We start from the raw sequence: 24,920 nt of genomic DNA, 5'->3' as shown, positions 1-24,920 counted from the left end.
TGTGACTCACTGACCACAGGTGCCAATCAAAGTGGAGGAATGCAGTAAACAAGGCCTGTGTGGTCCCACTCCGTGTGCAGAGGCTAACGGCACATGAGTCACATGATCATCACATGATCATCACCAGACAGCCTTTGTGAGTCGAGCCATATTTTGTTTAGTTCGTTTGAAATTTCGTTTTGGAACCGTCACGTTGGTGTTCGTGATGATGGGGTTCAATCATCAAACTAAGACATGATCTTATCCAGAGTACTGTAAAACTCAAAACACAGATCAGGCCAAAGAAGAAGAAGAAAAAAAAAGAGTTATTTTAACTACTGTATATTCAACTTTTAAAAGACCATAATACAACATGTCAAATTTGGGGGTAAAATGTGCACGTTAACACACTAAGGGCCGCGAGGAGAATCCCTGGTGGACTCCATCAACGCAATTATTTCTTATAATGATAAAAACAGCATAAATCCAGTGACAAAATCAACATTTAAATGTCAGCCTTCCTCTCTTCAGACCTTAATAGTCCTCCTAGCATGTGTTTATGCGTCTAATTGTGGCCTGAAAAGCCAACTAAATCATCTCGTTGGCTGTTCCCAGTCGAGGGATGATTGAAGCATGTGTCGAAACGCGACGCCCGTTTCCTCCTTGATCCACATTTGATTTACTCTGTTGGAGCGAGGCTCATCCCGCCGCGTTCAAAACATTCTGCTTCCTCCCCTGTTTGATAATGAACTGTGACTTTAAGGCACATTAATCCTATTTGTCTTTTTGCCAGGATCCACACGGCCGGCTGTTAAATCTCAACACCGGCCAAAAGCTTATTGCTCTCCATTTGTCTTCACACTCTCACTTCATTTTATGAACACTGCGGCTCGTGATTGGAGTTCTTACTAGCTTGGAGCCTTAAGCGCTAAGTCTTTGCTAGCTTAATGTCCATCCATCCAGCCATCCATTTTCATAATGTGAAATATTAAAATCTTACTTTGAAGCTTACTTCATTTTTATTATCATTTTTAACCATTGCTATTTGAGAGTTCATTTGTGGATGAACGAAACAAAAGTCATACAGTAACTTTTTCATCACTTTGCTCACGACGGTAGCATGCTAGTACATCAGATAGAGTACATCAGATAGCGTCGGAATTTCAGTCAAATATGTAATAATGCTTCTGAAGAGAATGTCAATCATTTTTAGAAGCAATATGACTATAGTGAGCTAGCACGTGGTTAGCATTAGATAGACACTTGAATTGAAGTCAAAATTGTGAAAAAGCTTTAGAGGACTTACACTGTGTAAAGAATCTGTTTGGAAGCAGCTTTTTTGTTTTGTTTTTACTAGCATGCAGCTTTTACCACTATATCTTGACATAGGCTATACTGTAGACTTTCCGCAGACTTTATGTGAATTATTCAAATGCCAGTTTCTGCCATATTTCGCTGCTTACTTTTACTTGTTTTAGAGGATTGCTAAGCACACGTTGACTACTAAAGCTAACTACTGTACAGTTGCTCGCTTGAATCGCAGTCAAAGCAGTAAAATAAATAAATTAATTTTAAAAAAAATAATAAAAAGGAGAGTGAAAATGTACATAAGTAAAAGGTTACGGATGATAAACCAAAAACCTTCACTTTCTGTGGGAATGAGTGACCACTTCTGACATTTGGAACTTTTCTCCGTTGACCTGAGCGAGGATTTGAAATGAGGCAAAAGGGGAAGAGAAAGCACAGATAAGACTTGATTCAGCCAAGAAAGGAAAAAGAAACTCAAGTGTTTCCCCAAAAATGATGACCGGAAGTCAATGAACTCCAGTTGCATGGATCATCATGAACTGTTAATATAGATGTGTTTATTTCCAACCAATCACAGCCCAGAGAACTTCCTGTTTCCGTTATTAAGGGGGGGAAATGTATTGGTGATTTAATATGAAAGCGGAACTTTTTAGTTTTCCATCGCCACGGATCCAGGGTAAGGACATTTCACGACTTTAAAAGTGGAGTTATTATAGGCAAAATGAAAAGAAATGTAAGAAATGTTGTCTTATTTTGTGGGATAGTTTGATCATCTTTGATTGTTAAGTTATATTGCAGGTCAAATTAATCCATTATTTGATTTAAAAAAAAGTTTTAAAAAAGTCGTTTTTGGGAGGATATTCATGTCACACATTTTCAAATTGATTAACCAAGATTTTGCTATTTGTTACATCAGTGACTGTCTGTGTTTACTGTAATTGATGAAAACATTTGTATTTATTTTTTTAACGTTTAGGAACCCTTTTTCCACAATGGCCATGAAGTGAACAATCACGGAATGTGACTATCATGTTATAATTGGCAGTATCACAAAATCCAACTGAAGATTGAAAACTGTTACAACTGACTACATTCTTTTTGCTTTTGTTTATGAGGCAATCTAAGAATTTCTCCTTTCCAAACTAGGGGAAAAAAACTGATAAATATGGATTCCATGGAACTTGATGACTGTGGCTATATACAAAAAAACTTAACGATGCAAGGGCTCGTCACCGAAGGTAATGCGTAATAATAATCAACAAATTAAGCTCAAGGTCACACGACATAATTGACATGTTAATGCTAAATGATACCATTATTGCATTAATCAATACAAAGTTTGAAATGTCAAATGTGTATACATAATCCATTTCAATATTTCACATTATTTATTTAATTAATAATGTTAAATTAGAGAGCTAACAATTGCCCTCCCCAAAAATGACTGTTTCATGTTATTGTTGTCAACTGACAATGTTTTCCTTTTAATTATTTCAGTTAACTTTCAACAAAGAAAAAAGCCATCCAGATGCGTCACAGTTTGTCTCGGTTTGCTGTGCGCGATCCTACTGGCCGGTAACATTGGACAATTCGTCTACTGTGCGTCACTCTCAAAATTATGCAAATATGAATTCAAGGGACTTCGTTTCTTTCACTCATTTCAACACATTGAATCCATTTTCACAGATGAGCTATTGCCCGGTTTGTCAACGGAGAAGCAGGCTAAATCCGACCATCAGACTCAAGAGACGGACCACCGCCTCCTCAATGACAGCTTTCCCACAGACACAGACCACATGGAAAGAAACCAGCTTGAGTTCATGTTGACTAACCTGACAAGGGACAAAGACCAGTTGCAGACCAAGTACGAATCCATGGTGAAGAACAGAGATGGACTTCTCGCCAGCGAAATGGCTTTGACTGCCGAGAGAGACGAGTTAAGGGCCAACTTTCAGAGTGTGAAGCAGCAGAATGACAATTTGCAGGCCAATTACAGTCTCCTAAATAGGGAGAATGATGTGCTACAAACCCTGAATAGTGCACTGGGGACGGACAAAGACCAGTTACGGGCTAGTTACGGGTCCCTCGTTAAAGAGAAAGACCAGTTACAGACTAGCTATGATTCTCTCGTTAAAGTTCAAGAACGCCTTCAAATCAATAAAACGACTGTGGCTGCTGAAAGGGATGAGTTCAAGACCCGTCTCCGCAATCTGGAAAGTGAGAAAGAACAGTTACAAGCTAGTTACGAGTCTCTTGTTAAAGATAAAAACAAGTTACAGGCCAGCTACAATTCCCTCATTAAAGAGCAAGAACGCCTGCTAACCAGTAAAATTTCTGTTACTGCTGAAAGGGATGAGTTGAACACACGCTTCGACAGTCTGAAAATTGAGAAAGACCAGTTACAACGCGATTGCTCTTCACTGAGAAGCGAGAAAGACCAGTTACAGGCTAGTTACGAGTCTCTTGGTAAAGATAAAGACAATTTACAGACCAGCTACAATTCTCTGGTTAAAGAGAAGGAGCTTCTGCTAACTGGTCAAACCAATGCGGCTGCCGAAAGAGATGACTTCAAGTCTCGCTTTGAAAATCTGAAAACGGAGAAGGACCGGTTGCAACGGGATTACTCTTCACTGAGGAAGGACAAAGACCTGTTACAGGTCAGTTATGACTCCCTCGTTAAAGAGAAAGAACACCTTCAGACCAATGAAACCACCTTGTCTGCTGAAAGGGATCAGTTGAGGTCCCGCTTCAACAGTCTGAAAAATGAGAACGATCAGTTACAAGGGGACTACGATTCAGTGAGACGCCAGAATGACCAGTTACAGGCCAGTTACAATTCCCTCGGTAAAGAGAAGCAGCTTCTCCTGGCAAGCAAGACTACTTTGTCAGCTGAAAGAGATCAGTTGACGTCCAGCTTTAACAACCTGAAGACTGAGAAAGACCAGTTACAGAACAGTTATTATTCATTGAGAAGCGACAAAGCTCAGTTACAGAGCCGTTATGAATCCCTCGTTCAAGAGAAAGAGCTACTTAAAACCAATAAGACCAGCGTGGCTGCTGAGAGAGATGTGTTTAAGTCCCTCTACAACGATATAAAAAATGACAGAGACCATTTACAGAAAAAGTATACTTTGCTGGAGGCTGACAGGGACCAGCTGAAAAGAAATGGCACAATGTTAAGCATAAGTAATAATATGTGGCAGAACAGGTACAATCGGCTGCAAAGACAAAAAACCCACTCCAATGACAACTGCAGCACTCTGAGGCTTGAACACGAGCAACTACGCAGAAATCAAAGCAGCCTGGAAATAGAAAGGTACACGTTGCAAAAGACCATCGACAAGATGACCACCAAGATGCGCAGTAAGACCACTTTAGACGCCGGCCCAGTGACACGATGATCTTATGAATCCCTCAAATGTGCTGACATTCTGTAGGCATGATCTGCGGGGTCGGCTGGAAGAGGTTTGACACCAATTGCTACTTCCTGTCGAGCTCGAGTAAGAACTGGGCAGAAAGCAGACTCGACTGCATCAGCAGAGGAGCCGATCTGGTTGTCATAAACAGCAGGGAGGAACAGGTGAGACCGACAGACTAACATAAATGAGGCCTTCGAATGGCTGGATACGATCTTCTGTTTTACAGAGTTTTGCGCTTTACTCGCATGGGTTACACAAAGGTGGCTTGGTTATGTTCTGGGGCTGTTTTACTACATCTGTCATTAGCTGTCATGAATCTGTGCAGGGCACAATCAAATCTCTAGAGTAAAAATGAGTGTCATGGTTGGTGTTTTTTGTCTTGTGTTTCTTCCCTTGTCTCGTTATGCCTAACCACGTCCACCTGTGTGTGTCTTCCCTTCCCCAGGTGTGTCTTATTGGGGTTGGTGTATTTAGTCTGTTGTGTTTGTCCAGTCGGTGTGGGTGCATTGTCTATGTTATGTGTGGAAGTTCGTGTGTCGAGTCCTTGCCACAGCCAAGTCACCCTCGTCACTGAGGACAGCCAAGTCGTCCTCGTCACTGAGGACAGCCAAGTCGTCCTCGTCACAGCCAAGTCGCCCTCGTCACTGAGGACAGCCAAGTCGTCCTTGTCATAGCCAAGTCAAAACAAGTCAAATCAGGTCCTGTCACGCTCGTTCCAGTCAATGGCGACCAGTCTACTCCCGTCCTGTCCAGTCATAGCGACCAGTCTACTCACGTCCCATCTAGACAAGGCAACCACTCTACTTACGTCCCGTCCAGTCATGACGACCCGTCCAGTCATGACGACCAGTCTACTCATGCCCTGTCCAGTCATAGCGACCAGTCTACTCACGTCCCATCTAATCAAGGCGACCACTCTACTTATGTCCCGTCCAGTCATGGCGACCAGTCTACTCACGGCCTGTCCAGTCATAGTGACCAGTCTACTCACGTCCCGTCTAGTCAAGGCGACCACTCTACTTACGTCCCGTCCAGTCATGACGACCAGTCCAGTCATGGCGACCAGTCTACTCACGCCCTGTCCAGTCATAGCGACCAGTCTACTCAAGTCCTGTCTAGTCAAGGCAACCACTCTACTTACGCCCCGTCCAGCCATGACGACCAGTCAAGTCATGGTGACTAGTCTACTCACGCCCTGTCCAGTCATAGCGACCAGTCTACTCACGTCCCGTCTAATCAAGGCGACCACTCTACTTATGTCCCGTCCAGTCATGGCGACCAGTCTACTCACGGCCTGTCCAGTCATAGTGACCAGTCTACTCACGTCCCGTCTAGTCAAGGCGACCACTCTACTTACGTCCCGTCCAGTCATGACGACCAGTCCAGTCATGGCGACCAGTCTACTCACGCCCAGTCCAGTCATAGCGACCAGTCTACTCACGTCCTGTCTAGTCAAGGAGACCACTCTACTTACGTCCCGTCCAGTCATGACGACCAGTCCAGTCATGGCAACCAGTCTACTCACGTCACGTTCAGTCATAGCGACCAGTCTACTCACGTCCCGTCTAGTCAAGGCGACCACTCTACTTACGTCCCGTCCAGTCATGACGACCAGTCCAGTCATGGCGACCAGTCTACTCACGTCCCGTCCAGTCATGATGACCAGTCCAGTCATGGCGACCAGTCTACTCACGTCACGTCCAGTCATGGATGTCTGCTCACCTTTCTCCCTATGGTTAATAAAAGGACCACGCATCGCACTTGGTTCCTGTTTCCCAGCATTTGGGTCCCACCATCCCTCATCCACTCACATTCCATCATGACAATGTGCTGCTTTGTGGCTTATTAATATGCATTTTGGCAAATGCCATTCTCAATTCTGGTCTTCACAAACAGATATTCCTTAACGGATTATTGGGGCATGGCCTGCACGCGTGGATTGGTCTGAGCGATCATATCGAGGAGGGAAAGTGGACTTGGGTGGATGGGACCCCTCTCACTATAAGGTAAGCTACGCACAGTTTGTACTTTTTTTGAACAGTCAACAAGTCCTCTCACTTCCAAGTTTTACTTCACTTAGTTTGAAGGAAGGATGGAGAAGTAAAACGAAGAAAAAAAAAATCCCCTGCAGTGCAATGTGATGCAACATGTTCACGCTGGATAAATGTGTTTATGCCAAAAATTGAGCGTTTGTTCTGTGGAGCAGGTACTGGCAGAATGCGCAGCCTAACAACTTCCGGAACCAGGACTGCGTTGAGATCCAGGGCAAATCCTTTCTCTCATTCGGCGCCTGGAATGACGACAGCTGTTCCATGAAACAACGCTGGCTTTGTGAGAACTGACGATGGTTTGTGGCTTTACACCACCTAACCCATTAGTCTTAATGGAAAGCTGCTGACTCAGTACATCTTCTATTTGTGTTGAATTCCTTCAGATTGAATGCAAAATGATGAAACTTTCTTAGACCTGAACAACCCCCCCCCCCCAGTTCTATTTTAATGATTTTTTTATGTGAAAATTAAAACCTGATTTGTTTGCGCAAATCACCCTTTTGCTGACCTTTGCAAACCGTGCATGTAAATAAATGTATACAAAGTCTACGAAATATAGGGTTGGATTTTGATGATTTACTCTTAATTGGAGTTTTGATTCATAGATACTATCGTTTATAAATTAATCCTAAACATTAGAGTTGTAGCCTGTATTCGATATGTACAGGTGCACCTTAACTCTTTGACTGCCAAAAACGTTAAATACCGTTTAGTAAAATCCTATGGAGGAGTGCCAAAGACGTTAAAAGACGTTTGTTTCAAAACAGAGGTGAAACTAACCATTTTCTATTGTTGATTACTGAAAAGCGGAATAAGGTAGAAACAAACTTTTTTTTCTGATGAAAGATGAGAGTCCAATCTTTCATTTGGTAGTATGTGTGTTTCCATAGTCCAAACACATAATTTTCTGTGGACCTTGAAAGATCAGTCAAAAATGCTTAAATCGGCTGGCACCCACGGCATCCCTTTTCTGAAAACATCTGGCAGTCAAAGAGTTAAGTGAATAAGTGAACATGTAAACGCAAACATCAGAAAAGGCTTTGTCAAAGGCTGCAGTCGGATGAAACCAAAGTTGAGCTATTTGGCAACAACTCGACATGCTGTGTTAGAAGGTTGAAAAAAATATATATATATGAGAAAGACCCAAAGATCGCAATTGTCAAGCATGGAGGTGGCAATATTTAGTTTAGAATATTAAGTTTGGGGGCTGAAAATTAATGTTGTTCATAATTACTAGGTGACTTATTATGACACTATTGATTTATATTTATTTTTTTTAAACACTGACTAATAAAGAAAAAATGGGCTTCAGCAGAAAGGGAAGTTTTCTTTTCCAGGACAAAAGGGGCAGGGGCTTGAGCACAACCAGGGCTCTAACCGTGGTTGGATGGTTCAAAATGTTCTCCCATGAGGGTCATTTCGGGTGTGGTGGCTGTCAACCAATAATTGGACTGAGCCTTTTCATTAAGTGCAGTCCTAAGCGTCACACCCCCACAACCGCCTTCCATCTCCAACCTTGAGATGAGAGCCAGTGGGTCCCCGAGGACACAGCAGAGGCCTCCTTATCTGTCAACTCTTCTTTTCTTTTTCTTTTTTTGGCACCACTCCGTGCAAAGCGCAAAAAGGCTCCTCCATATTCATCAGTGGTGATTATATGCTGACCTCTGTCTGCCATCAATCCCAAGCGACTGGGCAAGCAGGCATGCATAGAGGAGAGAGAGTACACGGATCTGACACAGCAGTTAGTGAGGTGACACCAGTTGTTGGAGGTAACAAAATATAAATATGAGCTTAAGTCGATTTTTATTTTTAGGTACAGTGATACCTCGGCTGACGAACGCTTCAGCTCACGAACTTAAACATTAGCATATAGTCTCAGCTGACGAACTAGTTTTCGGCGGACGAACCAAATCACGCGACACGAGAAGCTGACGCACGCTCACGGCGTCCCAAGTTCGTCACCCCTTTCTTTGAGTGCGGACGTGGTTTGTGTTTGGTAGACATTTTGGACCATTTTGGAGTGTACTTTTGCTATCATGGGACCGAAAAAGACCCCACCACAGGCTAGTGGTAAGCCTAAGAAGACATTCAAGAAAATTACAGTCGAGCAGAAGAAGGAGATCATCGAAAAACACGAACGAGGTGTGCTGTTTGTGTGACCTAGCGTCCCAGTACCAGTACGCTAAGTCGAGGAGGAGGAGGAGGAGGAGATGGCTGCGGCATCAAGTGAGAGCATCAAGACCATGTTGACTAAGCGGAGTGATGTGCAGGCTTTTATCGAACGGTACCATTCAGAAAAGACTGTGGCTATGAGAATCATCAACATGATGAATGATAATGTGACGCCTCAGTTTCGTAAGACCTTACAACTCAGAAAGCAACAGGTGTCAATTAAGAGGTTTTTAGTCAGCACAAAGGATAAAGAGTCTCCTAAGAAGCAAAGAAGAGAAGCCACACCGGAGGTTGCGTTACCTACAGTCCTTATGGAAGGTGACTCTCCTTCCAAACAGTAACTCCCTCCCTCCTCCTCCCACTCCATTCCAATCAAGCCATCAACTACTGTACCATCACAAAGGCAAATAAAACGACTTTATTATACAGTACAGTGTATTTCTTTAATTACAATACAATAGCACATTTATTGTACATAAAATAAGGTATATTTTGTGTGGTTTTAAGGCTTATTTAGTAGAAAATTATGTTTTATGGGGACCTGGGAACGGATTATTCTCATTTTAATGGTTTCCTATGGGAAATAAATGTTTGGAAGACAAACTTTTCGCCTCACACACACTTCCTGGGAACCAATTAAGTTCGTGAGCTGAGGTATCACTGTATCTGTAATCTACATAAGTAGTTTTTACTTCCTGCATGTGAAAACAGGCATCTGTACTCCCTATACTTTCTGTCGACTTAGTCTCTGGGAGTCTGTTAGCTCGTGAGCTAGCTTGTGAGGTCGCTAGTGGCTATCGTGCATGTCCACATAGGAGCTTGGAAAGCCCAGCAACAACTATGTAGGATATATTCCAACCACCGGAGACTTTTAAAGCAGTTACATTTTTGTGTCTCAAACGTAAAGATGTGAAGGCATAATAAGAAATCTTTGTGGTTTTAGTGCATCTAGCAGACACACGTATAACATTCGAGAGCAGAGAATGTCTTGATTTCTCCCATTTTTAAACCTCACTTTGAGATTTGATCATACAAATTTGGCAGGGTTGTTAATGTTAACAACACTCTTCTCTGTGGTGTGAGACATTTACAAGACTTTTTTTTTTGGGGTTGAAGCAGTACTTTTACCAGATTTTTTTTTTTTTTTTTTAAACAAGCATCTATACTTCTTCTAAAGTACACTGTGAGTACTTTTGCCACTTCAGTGTGTCACGTAGGTTGAGTGAGGCGGACTTTGAAAATCAAAATCCATCCAACGCAAATATGCACAAACAACTATGTGGGCGTCCAATTCCTAATTTTGGAAGCTACGCTGTGTTAGCACAAGGAGGAGGTCTCATTCTGTATTAAATTTCACAATCCGGCTGCAGCGTTGATGCGGCCGCCGCGCGACGAGATCAATTATGGTGATGTGAAAGGGCGTAATTAGTGGCGTTGCTTTAGAAGGTGCCATTTAAACACGTTGCCAATGTTCTTCAGACTGTCAGTCAAAAGTACAAACAGGTCATGGTTATCGCCAGGGATTCAAAATGGAAAGCAGATGTCAAATATAATTTTATATTCAGCAGTTTAAAAAAAAAAAAAACCCCTGAATGAATCCATGATAAAGCCATGCTTACTTCCTTGTTTCTAGCCAATCAGCTTGTCAACCTCCCTGGCATTGTCCCTAGCGTATAATGTGGGTTTCTCCCTAAATCGATACATTTCTTGCCTTTTACATTTACATTAATTATTTACTGGTAAAAAAGAAACAGGGAAGGCTTAAAATGTATCAGATTTTTAAAGTTTGTTGAAGTCAACTGGTTCAGTACTACAAAATAATTGGACAGCACCTGTGCCATATACATCATCTGGACCAGTTCCAAATCAATATCTAGCCAATACCAAGACGAAAATATAAAACAATTAAATAAAATATAGTGGTGCCTTGAGATAGGAGTGCCTTGACTTCTGAATCTTTTGGGACGCAAACCATTGCTTGTTTGATTTCTTCGTCTTGTGATACAAGCATAAAACCTGAGATGCGTGTGCGCTTCTGACCCCGACCACTAGATGGCGGCAGCAAACTTCACAACATCCAGCCACCATCAATTCACATTGGCTTCTTTGCGGTGGAAGGACAATCTGAGGGGTTGTTGGTAATGCACCATTACGTTGGCTCGCTCACACCACAGAAGAAAGAAGGACAATACATTTGCTACAGTCGTGTTTTTGTGCTTGCATTTTCCGCACTTGCAGAATAAACTGTTGGAAATAAATTTGTACAATTTGCATGGAACAAAGCAGAATTTAGCTGGCCACAATTAACCTTGTTTTTGCCGTGCTATTATCACCGTTCCGCGCGTTCCGACTTTCTCTCCAGTTTAGCAGTTACGAAAAAACCCGACCTGTGTCTCTGTGCCGATGCAATCTCGCCCTCGTTGAGTCAAAACAAACAAGCTAAAGCAGCAAAAGGAGAACGAGATGGCAATCACCGGTGCAGCAGACCGCCGCCACTTAGCCACGGCGAGAGCTTGTATCAGCTTCCATGTCACGCCGTTGCCGTTGACAACATGAACCACTCGTCTTGTTGAACCAGCACTAGAGGACACTTGGGCTGGATTTACAAGAGGTGGCCAAAGTACTCACAATCTGTACTTAAGTATAAGTACAAATTTTAAAATAATACTGTGGTCAAAAACCGTATTGGGAAAATTGGCCAACATACCTTGGGTGAAATTCCTCTTTCCCTTTTATGGACAGATGATGAATGGATAGACGATGAATGGATGGACACATACGTAGGGAAGCGTAGAGAAGGCGTTTGGTACTAAATGGTACAAAATGGTTGAAACTCAATTCTCACACCACAATGTGTTGAAATGATCATAAAAGTAATAGCACAATCAATGCAGGGGGGATGAATGTTTTGCCAGAGTTTCATGTTCCTGCATGCAGTACTTTGAAAGTAGAAGAGAGCCATATGAAGAGGCACCATCTGTATTTAACGAGGAAAGCCAGCGATGACGGACCTCCGTAAGCACGCTTTGTCGTGCGGTCCAATTTTGACAGATTTTCCATCGGAGCTTTTGTTCATGTCCTTTTCCACTGCATGTGCTTATGTTTCACTTCAAACTGCAGAAAATTGTTCCAAGGCGGTAAGTCTTCCGTAAAGCTCAGGATTTGGAGACCGATCGTTTCTTTGGCAAGAACGACGGCGGAGACTGAAAGGTTGCAGTAGCACAGAACGTGTGATTCACAGTTCTAAAGTTCAGGGTTCGACTGTTCGCTCTGGTCTTCCTGTGTGTCATGGGATGGGAGACTACTAGGGGTGTAACAAAAAACGGTTTTAACCGAAACATGTTTTTTTTGATTCAAAATAAGCGAGAGCATCACACCAAACAAAATGATTCCACTTTGAAATATATTGAGATACGTATCGAATCATCTTTTGCTGGAGAGTTATATCTTAGAAGGAAATGACACTTTTTCAGTACTGGCAAGCTCAGTATGTAAAATGACAACAAAAGCCTGCTGCATACCCTCTCGAACTGAGCCGTACCGTATCGAATTGAATCGAAATGCCATTGAGTTGAACCAAATCGAATTGTCTCAATTTAAAAATCGAACCGTTCCTGCAAATGCAAATTTTGGCTATGGTTTTGCGAATAAACGCTGGCGGATACACGTCACACGTTTTGACCGGATATCACGTCACACGTACGTTTGCGGTCCCAAAGCAATGTCGGACGATAAAAGTAAGCTATGTTTGGGGGGGACGATGAAATAGAAATATTTTTGGAATTAATTGAAGGGAGAAATATTAATGCTATTTTAGAAGGAAAACAGCAAGGAAACGCTACGTTTTATCAAGAATGACAAAAGTCATACAACGTCATTGCACGGCGCAGTCGCTTCCTGGTCTTCTTCTTTCTTTTAAATGACTGGTGGATCACGTCTCTATGGTGTGTACCGCCACCTACAGCGACGGAGTCCCCTCTCAATATTTGCAAAAGAAGAACAAATGGAAAAGTGCATAAGTCGCATGTCCGTTTTGCGCATTTTGAGTACATTTGCTTAAAAAAATTAGAACCAATTAGGACGGAAACCTGACTTCTCTCACCAAATAGAACGGAAAGTGTGCCGTCACTCGTAGTACAATCTGACTGTAAAACTGATACCAACACATACAAAACAACTTACGATAAAACATTTTCAAAGAACGTAACATTCATGCTTTTCGGAGTGTGGGAGGAAGTGAAAAGCTGTGATTTAAACATGGAACCTAAGAACTGTGAGGCGGACATGCAACCACTTGCACACCGTGCTGCCATGGGTTTATGTATTAAAGGAATCCGCCATTGTCTCTTTTGCAGCAGTGCTTCGCTACGGGCTGAGCAGGCCTTCATACATTTGATTTCCAGTCCATTTGTAACTAACGTGATTTAACTTGGGTTTCACAATAATCCAGTTACGCCAGTATGACTCTGATTCTGACATAATTGCAATATGTCGCTCGTATTGTCTTGGTCCGGTCTCCTCACAGCACGTGTTTTCCATTCGTTCTTCCTCGCTGCCGTTTGTGGTTACTAAACCACACAAGTCCCGTTTGAAGAAATAACAGCTCTCTTAATTGTATCGCGTCAAAAAATATACAGCACTCGGATCATTTTCTCCGTCTAGGGAGCGGGGAGAAGACTCCGGTTTCGGTTTTGACAATCATCGCCACGAATTAAGAGGACGCAAGAGTCTGCCAGGTGGGTTTGTGTTTCCTCTGACGCACATGGCGAGTCGCTGGAACCTGGCATCGTCGTCATGTTTACGGTTAGCATACGCCGCCCAAACTGATTAGCGCACGGATGCGGAATTGCTCCTAAAAGCAGCGATGTGAAGAATATGCGTCTCAAAACTGTGGGAGCAGATAAAGTATAGAAAGATACAAGTTTTCATATAGACTCTTGCAGATTTTTACTTTTGGTATTTTTACACTTGTAGGGTGAAGAAGGCCAGAGATATCATGAGGTTCCATCAACTTTTTTTGTGACAAAGATAGAGGCATGGAGCTTTCTCTGATGGCACCATTTGTAAACAAACCCTTCCAAGTCATTTGACCATGCCAAGGTAATTGAAAAAATACGATAAACCGCTTGAATGAATGATGTTTCTAACCTTCTATTTTGCCGCCGTAGTCTGTATGCGCGACGTGACAGTTGAAAAGAAGATGTTACGTGAGGTAAATACCTCGGAAGGAGACGGAACACTAGCTATAATTTGTATTTCAACTAATAGATGGTTTCAAAAATAGACATGGTGAAGATTATGTCATAGTCATTTTAAATTGGAAAGGGAAAAAAAAACATTTTGGGACGTATCTTGCAGTGTTATCGTCTTAGTTGAGATCAGCTCAGCAGTAGTTAATCACTTTTCTACCAACAAGAATTATCAAATGGTCTATCCAAGCCATTAAAAGTACAATATCCTCTTTCTTTAGATTTGTAAAGTTGATGGAGCATCCTAGAACCTTCTACCAAAGTTATACTCTAGACGACCTTTCCCAAACTACCGGATGCACTCGCAATGACCACGTTGCACCAAACAAGTACTGGTACAATTTCGTCAACATTGATTTCCACACGTCAGCCCTTTTTTCAGATATTTTGACAGCATTTCTTTCTTCTTCTTCGGCTTTTCCTCCTCCTCCTACACAACCGCACCGGCGGGCAACATAAAATAGTTTGCTCGGCGATAGATGATGTTTTGTTACACTGTTCCGACAGCTAAAAGAACGAGACGAGGCCGGGAAACGAGCACCAAGACGAATTTGCACTGCGAACGTGGCCTAGAAAACACTCAATCACACGGGTGAGATGCATCAGCTCCAAGTTTTGTTTTTTTTTCAGCAACCCAACCAGACGCATTATGTCTGGCCTGCGTGGATGTTTGCAAAACAGCGTCTCTTCCAGCTGCCCCACTTTAAACTGGCTAAGTTAAGAAAGAGGCACACACATACAGAACACTCAGTTTGCTTAAATTTCAAATGAGGGTATGGGTTTTAACTCATTCACTCCCAGCCATTTTCACTGAAGCAACCCCCTTCGCTCCCAGCTGTTTTACTGGATTTTTGACTGATTTTGCAAGGCCCTCAGAATATTGTGTTCTATTGCTATAAAAACATGGAACCTACCAAAAAGAAAGATTAGAGCAAAAAAAAAAAGTATATTTCTAGCTGTATCCGTTTTGCATCAATTAGCATTAGAATATAGCTAAGTTTCATCATTATTCACAAATCTGTTTAAAACATTGGCAAAAAGAGTTTTTGCAACATGGCCCTGATTGATCTCTTATGCTCTGCTGCCACCTGCTGGCCGTTTTCGTAACTACCATTGCTTCAAGCATTCTCTTCATTTCAGAGGCTACATCAAAACCTTCTTTATGCTCTAGCATAAAAAAAAAAAAAAAAACATAAAATCTTTGGGAGCGTGATAATATTTAAAATAGAATGTATATATTTTGGGAGCATATGAATTCATCATTCTAAATCTAGAGCCTCAATCACACTTCCCATAAAAACTTCTCCACCCCATTTATTTAGCCTTTTTCTCCCAAAACCAAAACTATTTCATTTTTTTATTCACTAATTAAAGCAAAAAAACTAAACAAAAAAAATCAAATAAATAAGCCGAATGTAAAATGAAGAAATTTGTCTCAGTATTCCATTGCTTTTTGAGTAGATTGTGGGATTGAATGTAGTGGAAAAATTAGAATAAGTGAGTTTGAAGTCTGAAATGTCATAGTTTCCAGGAATGTGGCACAAGTCAGCGCGGTAGCTCAATAATCGCTAATAGACAAACAGCAGGGGGCGACCCGCCAAGTCTTGGGGGTTCAACTAATTCATTCGACGTTGTTAACACTGTGATCCCAAAAATTGCCCTCGCAGAAGATCTGGCATTACACACAACCGAGTGAAGAGCGATATGCTACCACTGAGTGTATTTTCACTCTACAAGGCATCCTACAATCAGCTAATTGACCTTACCGTAAACCACGCTCGCATGACCTAGTAAACAAGGCGTCACGTCTGCGTCGGCGTGTGAGTTTTGTGTGGACAAACATAGGAATCGAGCTCCCGGTCATGCATTGCGTGGTTATCCAATAGCTTAATACCTGATTATTGGGGAATCGATGTAATTGCATTTATTAACGTATGCACCTGCAATTTCATTTAAATGTTTTCTTTTATTTTGTGTGACCTGTTAAATTGTGCATGTTGTTTGTCTGTTTCTACTTACATTATCTGTTTTCATTTTTACTACACAGAATAATGTTAAACTTTGTATATTTTTGTTGAATTATTTGAGGACACCAGGAAGACGAGCGACCACTTTGTGGATCCTTATAAAGAATAAAGAGATCTGTCACCCCAAAGCACAACTTACTTGGTCACATAACACTACCAAGGATGTTCATTTTATCACTTGATATCAATAACATCACATTCATGAGGATTAGGAGGCAAAAGTCCTTTGAGGAGTGCCACAGGGGTGTATGCTAGGTCCACTACAATTTCATCATCAACTGTACCTCACGACTGTATCATTTACACAGAGATCACACACAAAAAAATACATTACAAGACATGATGGACTCAAATATGATGACATCAGCATCTGATATGTTTGTCGGACAATGAAAATTGCTTTCAACTTGGGGTGTCAGGCGATTAAAATTTTTAATCGTAATTAATCGCATGACTTCAATACCTTACCTCACAATTAATCATACATTTCATATCTGTTCTAAATGTACAACAAAATGTACAATCAAATATTTTTTCTCGGTTTTCATACTCTTGGTAACAAAAGTGGAAAACATTTTAAATAGAAATATGGCTGCAACTTTTAGTCATTGATTCAGTAATTTCATAATAATTCATAAAATTGAGTTGAAATTAAAAAGATGTACTGTACTGTAAAAAAAACAAACTAGTGTGATATTGATTTGTGTTGGCCATTTTTCTACCACTAGATGGCATAATTGCAATTGTAAGACGTTGGTGACAGCTCAGTCCATTTTTCTTTTCATATTAAGAGCCATCTAATATTTAACATGAAGTAACTTGTGAAATTCTGCACATTTTTAAAATTGTAAAATACAACTTGAACCCAGTCTTTACAAATATATGCATTATTATTCAATTTATTACGGCAACATTTTGACGTGGACGTGTCTGCTACGTTGTGACTGGAATTCCCCCAGTACAGGCTTTCCAAGTAATCGCAAGTAAAAAAAAAAAAAAAGTGCCATTAACTCTTTGACTGCCAAAAACGTTAAATAACGTTTAGTAAAATCCTATGGAGGAGTGCCAAAGACGTTAAAAGACGTTTGTTTCAAAACAGAGGTGAAACTAACCATTTTCTATTGTTGATTACTGAAAAACGGAATAAGGTAGAAACAAACTTTTTTTTCTGATGAAAGATGAGAGTCCAATCTTTCATTTGGTAGTATGTGTGTTTCCATAGTCCAAACACATAATTGTCTATGGACCTTGAAAGATCAGTCAAAATGCTTAAAATCGGCTGGCACTGGGGACAACCCGTTTCTGAAAACGTCTGGCAGTCAAAGAGTTAAAGGAACTTTAAATTAACTAAAAATGAACACACTAAATTTGACACCCCTACTTTCAATACAACAGAGAGGGTTAAGTGTTGATATTAACATCCAAATCCCGGTATTGCAGCATTTCTCGTCCACGCTCCCAGGATGACTTCTTCCCCCAGTTTTATGTCGGTGGCATTTATTCAAAACTGTGACATTAGAAAAAAAGCGGAAAAATCTTGCCTTGAATTAATAGTCTTCCTCTTCCAGACATCTGCTAACATTTTAAAATGTTTGAGATCTTTGGCTCTCTCGTTGGCTTTGGTTTCAGCATGAATCAAGCACCACCTTCTTTTTTTTGACATTAACATGCATCATATTTTCAGCACCGATTCATTGCCAGTTGTTTGCTTGTAAGGCTCCAGCTGACCAACTGTTTCAGTCAAGCCGACTTTGCACTGTGTCAACCCAAGCGCGAACATGCCTGTCATTATCGTTAAAACCACTGAACACATCAGAACTTCACACTGACCCCCGTGCAGGCATAAAGGGAATTTTGATTAAGCACTATAACCGGATAACAGCGCCATTTGTCTTACCGCCGCCGCGGCACATTTATCGACTGTTTGCCGCGCAAGCCTCGGCCGCAAACGTAATTACTGGCATCGGCGGAATAAGGACACGTTTGGCGCATCAGCAGTCGGGGATTTAAAGAGGCTTTGGCGGCGTCACCGCCAGGCATTCTGAGAAAAGATGCACCTGTCGCAGGAGACCGGACAGCTTGCCGCAAGCCGGCAGCAGCAGGCCAATGATACACTTGACTTCCTGTCTATCGGAGGATGAAGCCTGGGGAAGGTTTCATAGTGGCCATAATGCTCCCCCCTTAAAGGTTGGTGCATCGACCTTATTTGTCCTTCCTACGACAAACTTCTTGTTATTTTAGTTAACGGAAACTAACGAAAAAACTACAATTAAATTTAAAAAAACAATTCTGTTAACTAAATAAAAAATGAAAAATGCTTTTTAAAAACAAACAAAAACTAAGAGAAAATATATTTTATGTTAAACAAAACTAACTAAAAATATAATTCCAGCAAAAATGTTCTTTGTTTTAGTCTTTGGTACTGTTATTAATTTAATGCATGAGTCTTTGGGGATGATTTTAAATGTGATTTTAAGTATATTTATTTCGATATTAACTGGAATAAGGACGTTTGAAAAGCACTTTCAGATGACGTCGCTCCTAGGTGACAATTTTGCATGCTTGACTTTTGCCTTCAATAGCTCGCCTCGCCTGCTTTGTCATTTTACCATAACATGTTTATTAACACATTTGCTCCCCAAAAATGTATACAAATGTTCTATTCTATAAATACGTATTTATATGTTTTTTGTTTTTCTTTATGCTAGAGAATACAGAAGACTTTGATGCAGCCTAAGAACTGAAGAGAATCCTTGAACCAATGGTAGTTATTACAAAAACGGCCAAAAGGTGGCAGCAGAGTATAAGAGATCAACCAAGGCCATGTTGAAAAAAAGCTATTTCCCCACTGTTTAAAAAAAAGGGAATAAAGTAAAACTAACTAAATTAAAAAAGCAACACTCAAAATGAAATAAAAACAAAAAAAAAATTTTTTCTTAAACTATAGTAACTCTGATCTTCAGACACTAAAATTTCTACATAAATAAAATATTCCCTTTAATCGATTATTTGAATTGTGCATGACACAGCATGTCTATCAGGCAAGTAGTTTTATGCTACAGTGGTTAACCTTTGTTAACATGTTGTGTAAGACGGTATATAGACGGAATAAAGGTTTCATTAAAGAAGAAAGTTTTTATTTGTATTATTTTTTTAATTGAACCTCTATTTAACCAGGTAAACTGAGAACTAATTCACATTTACAAACATGACCTGGACAAGAAGCCCCAACAAGAGTTGCATAAACTGCAAATAAATAAATAAATAAATAAAAGAGGGTAATCCAGGACATTGTAGTAGCCTATAAACAAGATGTCAACGAAGGAAGCAAAAGATGATGACGATTTGGAATTTGCACATTCAACACTGACAGCCCCCCTAACTGTTCTTGTTCCGCGAGAAGGTTCACAAGCCATATGTCCTGCTTCTGCCTCCACCTCCACACACACACACACATACGCACACGCACACGCACACACACGCACACACACACACACCAGCAGATGGTGTTTGAAAGTGGCAGCTCTTTCATGCCCGCCTTCCAACCTTTTCCACCCGAGCAAATCCTCATGCATGTGTCAATACACCAGAACACATTTATGATTACAACACTGCTGATTGACACTGACAGAAAGATATTCATTTGGCAATACTTTTTTTCTGAAAATGTCTCCAGTTGGCCTGATGGATTGACGGATGTCTCAGAAATGATCGTGTGGGATGTGTGTCAAAAGTCATTTTTGCGATCAAAGTCAGGAAAGACCCGATTGCCTGATGTCTCTGAATGATTAACTTATCAATGATTGTGTGGTGTGGGATTTTTTTTTCCCCTCACATACTGATAACCAGGGCCGATTTTGAGCCCAATTCCACCTTTTGGTGTGGACTGTGTTAAGAGTAATTTTTCTGATTAAAGTCAACAAAGGCCTGATTGACAGATGTCTCAAAGAGATTATCCTGTGTGATTATCCTTTAGTGTGAGGTGAGGCAAGCGATTTTACTGCGAAAAGTAAACAAAGGCCAGGTTGACGGATGTCTCAGAAAGAATATCCTAAGTGATTATCAATTGGTACAGGGAGTGTGAAGACTAATTTTTCTGTTCCGTAGGATTAGCCTGAAAGATTATCATTTGGTGTGCGGTGTGTGAAGAGTGATTTTTTTTTTTTCTGATCTAACTCAGCAAAGGCCTAATTATCGAATGTAACTCAAAGATTATCCTGAGTGATTTTTCCAATCAAAACTAACATTGTCTCGGAAGTGATTACTGTTTGGTGCGATGAGTGTTAAGAGTACTTTTTTTTGGGGTGAAAATCAACAAAGGCCCGTTTGACGGATGTCTCAAAAAGTTTATCCTGAGCGTTTATTCTTTGGTATGAGTGTACCCCGCTTTATCTAAGCGTTGACCCCAGCTACCCAAGAATTGACATACTATAGAATAATCGTTTTGGACAACTTGAATAAGACTATTTTGGAAACTAAAAGACGTATCCGGGACTGTGTCTGATGTTAGCCCCGTTGCCACGGTAACAACTGCTCCTTCCAAGGCACAGTAGCCTTTTATTGACTCACAAAAAAACGAATGTTAGCCATCAGTTATGCTCAGCTTTGTGGGGGAGACTTTATAAAAAAAACATGCTATAAATCTTGAGCAAACCGTTAGATCGCTTTTCCAGTTCTATTGTGCGAAATGTGCAAAACGGCCCAACATGGCGGTCTCTTTAGGGCCTTTCATTTGCATGCTATAAACATTTACAGAGCTGTGAAAAAGTACTTTCGCGCTTCCTGATTTGTTCCTAGCATATGTATAATTTCCAATCAGCAAACCAGTTTCAAAAAGTCCAACTTTTTTGCCTCATCAGTCACGAACGCTGAGCTTAATTGAGACGGGTGAGGCTTGCAATTGTTGAGGCCGCCGGGTCGACGCAACAGATTTTCGCACCCGTGTTGCTTTTGTCTGGCTTCAACGTAGCGCGAAAAGAAGCTTTATGATGCATTTTTTTACGGCACCTGTACGCTGAACGCTTAGCCGTCTTTTCACCCCCGCGGCGGTCGTTAAGCCACCAAATTGGAGAGAAAAAAAAAATTAACAGCCCCAGCACAGTGTGCGGTGAACTTTGACCCCAACGGCCAGTGCACGCTTGAGTAAGTGTGTGCGGGTGTCAGCAAGAGGGGTTAAACAAGGAATGCGTGCAGCCTGCTGCTATACCTCACATAATTGGACCATTTGTTGCAAGGTCACGCAAAGCAGAAGCAACACCCCCCCCCCCCAACCCTCCCAAAAAAATAAAAAAACCTTGACCAGGGGACGCTGGCAAAAAGACTGAATTTTGACCTTACTTTTATATTCTGTTTTGTTTAAAGGAGAATTAAGTTGTTTTTTTAATAACTTTTTAATAACTGTTTAATTCTTTAAATTATATTTAGTTATGTTTTATCAAGTAAATATGATATTTAGAATTTTAAAATTTGTAGGGATTTTTGTAGCAGCTGGAACAGATTAACGGCATTTCCATTCATTCCAATAGGGAAAGTTGATTTGCTGTGCCAATATGGTGAGAGCACTTGTACTTATATTTTGGATGTGTTCATGTATTTCTTGATCACTTGACATTCTGGGTCATCCGGGGTTCTATGTTGACTGAAGAAGGTGCGCGCATGAATAATGCAACAGGGAGGCCCCACACCAAAAGGAAGTCGGAGCTGCAGGGAGGATGGACGCGGCCCTCGTTTTCTTTATGGCCCGTGCAAACACAAAGTGTGTCCTCAGCTGAGTTGCTCTTGTTCTTAAACAAGCTTCTTGGCCGTAAAAGCACAAAAGGGAGCTCTGCCGCCAAACAACAGGAAGTCATTTTGATTGCAGCAACGCAAATGTGAAAAACAAATACTACCAACCATCCATCTTAAAAAAAAAAAAAAAAAAAAAAAAAAAGAAGGAATTTGTATTTATAACATGTAATATTTCAGCTGAGAAAGGTCGAAACAAAGAGGAATAAATTTTTATTCATGAACAATTTTTTTTAATTTATTCAAAACATTAAATAAATGTTATTTTTTCTTGATATAAAAACATTATTCTTGAAAAATGACCACTTTTTCCCTTGGCATATTAGGACTTGTTTGCATTTTTGTTTCCCCTCAAGTCACAATTTCCTGCTTTTGATCCAGTATTTTTATTACTTTCCTTAAAGGATGTGTATTTTTACTTACTTTTGTCATCTCTGCGCGCGCACACACACACACACACACACACACACACACACACACACACACATACACACTTCACCTCATGGGACATAAATATTTCAGAGTTGTTAGTTCTAGTCTGCTGGCTTTCGACAAGCCTGCAGCTGAGCAACAAACAACACCTTCCGGACTACAATGTCACAAGTTCACAACTTGTTAAGACTAAATACTTGAAACTGATCTGACTTCTGCGTGAAATCTGCAGATACATGCTTGCGCGCTAACCTTGTTATTCATCCTCCCAAAAATATTAACACGAGGCTCCCTGGAGCAGTTTGAACTCGAAATGCACACCGACACCAGTATTTATCTTCCCAAAGAAAAAAAAAAAGTAAAAAACTAGGAGTGTCAAAATTAGTGCTTTAATTTTGAGTTAATTTAAACTTCCTTTAACGCCACTATTTTTTTTAATGCACGATTAATGGCCACCCTTTACTTGGATGGCCACACCCACATCAAAATTTTGCAGGAATAAATTAATTTAATAATTAATTAAATAATGCATATATTTGTGGATACTGGTGTCAAATTGTACTTTACAATTTTTTTTAAAAAAAAAATTATTTCACAAGTTACAGGATTAGCTAGCTCTTAATATGAATAGAAAAATGCTGTCACCAATGACCTCAACACAAATCAATATCACACTCGTTTTTTACAGTACAGTACATCTTTTTTATTTTAACTCAATTTTATGAATTATTATAAAATTACTCTATCAATTACTAAAAGCAGCAGTCATATTTCTATTAGTTTAACTCTTTGACTGCCAGACGTTTTCAGAAAAGGGATGCCGTGGGTGCCAGCCGATTTAAGCATTTTTGACTGATCTTTCGAGGTCCACAGAAAATTATGTGTTTGGACTATGGAAACACACACACTACCAAATGAAGGATTAGACTCTCATCTTTCATCAGAAAAAAAAAGTTTGTTTCTACCTTATTCCGTTTTTCAGTAATCAACAATAGAAAATGGTTAGTTTCACCTCTGTTTTGAAACAAACGTCTTTTAACGTCTTTGGCACTCCTCCATAGAATTTTACTAAACGTTATTTAACGTTTTTGGTAGTCAAAGAGTTAACATTTTTTCCCCCACTTATGTTAAGAAGAGTAGGAAAAAATGTTATTGTGCATTTTATTGTACATTTCGAACAGATATAAAATTTGCGATTAATCGTGTGTTAACTTTTGATGTCATGCAATTAATGAGGATTTTTTTTTTTTTAATTATGTCGCCCCTATTAAAACACAAAATATAATTAAATATCACGTAAATTTGCTATGTTAGAGTTGTGTTGAACTTAACAGATATTGGCGCCTTAGACCAGCATAGAACATTAAATATGGTGCAATCATGCAATATAATACAATGAATGCTGCTATCGTGCATTAGAGTTGTATAGAACATACAATCTGATGTATAACAGATGTATCCAATTTCATTTAGACGGAATGAAATGGGCTTTTACACCTGCAGTGTTAATGCAACTAAAGTGTCACTAAACTTTAGATGTCCAATACATCACCCAAAAAGTTACACAGCTGATGACAAACACTCAAGATGTGAACACTTTGATTTGTTTGTTGCCACATTTCATTTGATCCGGTGTCAAGTGCTGACAACCATTAGGAAATATTCCATTCATCAATTAGGCGGGTGAGAGCAATCCATCAAGCAAAATAAGAGGGCGTGTGAGTTTGACGAAAAGGAAGACAGTTTCTGTGGCAGTGCCATTTGTCAGCGAGTCATAAAAGTGTCCAACATTCAATGAAAGGATCTCCAATTTCTTACAAGTTTTTGCCTGGCATCACGTTGCCCGCATTCACATTGCGCGCAAGTCACTCATTTTCGTCTGAATTAGTAAACGCTCCACATTTGTCCCGAGGATGCCGAAGAGCGAGGGCTTGTCAAATATGACACGAGGAACAAAAATAAAGAAAATTGCAGGACTTTGGGCTCTCGGCGAGGCAATTTGGTAAATGGCACAAGCGAGGAAACCAAATAGCCTCAGCTCGTGTCACGACTCGTCATTGACTTTAGAAGAAAAATGTCCTAAAGCAGTCCTTCCCACGCTTTTTAACACTTGCCCCCCCCCTCAACATCCCGACAGATACGGCGACCCCCTCAGCCCTTCATGGTTTTGGACATTTTTGAATACTAATAATGCTAATATATTTAAACATATAAAATAAATCAAATCACCTTTCCCCATTGAAATTAATGATAATGCTACTAATCTGTCCCAACCCCCACAAAAAGATATGTTCTAACTTGTTTTATTAATAAATAATAATAATAAAAACACTCAATGTTATTTGAGAGAAACACTGAGAAAATAATTGTATGTTAGCTTCTTGTGTTAGCCTCTCGTGCTAGCCAACAGCTATTTCAACTTGATAGGACTCTCAGCCGAACCTGGTATTGATCAGTTTTTGTATCATGATTTCATGCATTAATTCAATAAGCCGTATG

At 40.4% G+C, this 24,920-nt stretch overlaps 1 protein-coding gene across 2 annotated transcripts; it reads left to right on the top strand.

Moving 5' to 3' along the window:
* Positions 1 to 1,876: 1,876 nt before the first annotated feature.
* LOC144059174 (uncharacterized) lies at positions 1,877 to 7,442 on the top strand. 2 transcript variants are annotated; one of them, XM_077578101.1, is made up of 7 exons: positions 1,877 to 1,963; positions 2,434 to 2,525; positions 2,785 to 2,886; positions 2,974 to 4,650; positions 4,725 to 4,867; positions 6,603 to 6,712; positions 6,913 to 7,442. In XM_077578101.1, the coding sequence occupies exons 2-7, from the start codon at positions 2,453 to 2,455 to the stop codon at positions 7,046 to 7,048; spliced, it is 2,241 nt and encodes a 746-aa protein (XP_077434227.1). In that variant the 5' UTR covers positions 1,877 to 1,963; positions 2,434 to 2,452; the 3' UTR covers positions 7,049 to 7,442. The 2 variants fall into 2 exon arrangements, with proteins under 2 accessions (XP_077434227.1, XP_077434226.1); XM_077578100.1 differs by lacking the exon at positions 1,877 to 1,963 and having other exon boundaries at positions 2,313 to 2,525.
* The last annotated feature ends 17,478 nt before the right edge of the window (positions 7,443 to 24,920 follow it).

This window comes from Vanacampus margaritifer, chromosome 10 (genome assembly GCF_051991255.1).
Source record: "Vanacampus margaritifer isolate UIUO_Vmar chromosome 10, RoL_Vmar_1.0, whole genome shotgun sequence".
NCBI lineage: Eukaryota > Metazoa > Chordata > Actinopteri > Syngnathiformes > Syngnathidae > Vanacampus > Vanacampus margaritifer.
The sequence above is the reverse complement of the archived record's forward strand: the minus strand, read 5'-3'. Positions and strand labels throughout refer to the sequence as shown.

Excerpts from the sequence above, each read along its gene's own strand:
- LOC144059174 (XM_077578101.1), top strand. The coding sequence starts at position 2,453 with ATGGATTCCATGGAACTTGATGACTGTGGCTATATACAAAAAAACTTA. Across the intron at positions 4,868-6,602 it reads TAAACAGCAGGGAGGAACAG|ATATTCCTTAACGGATTATT; the intron begins GTGAGACCGACA and ends CTTCACAAACAG. Across the intron at positions 6,713-6,912 it reads GGGACCCCTCTCACTATAAG|GTACTGGCAGAATGCGCAGC; the intron begins GTAAGCTACGCA and ends TCTGTGGAGCAG.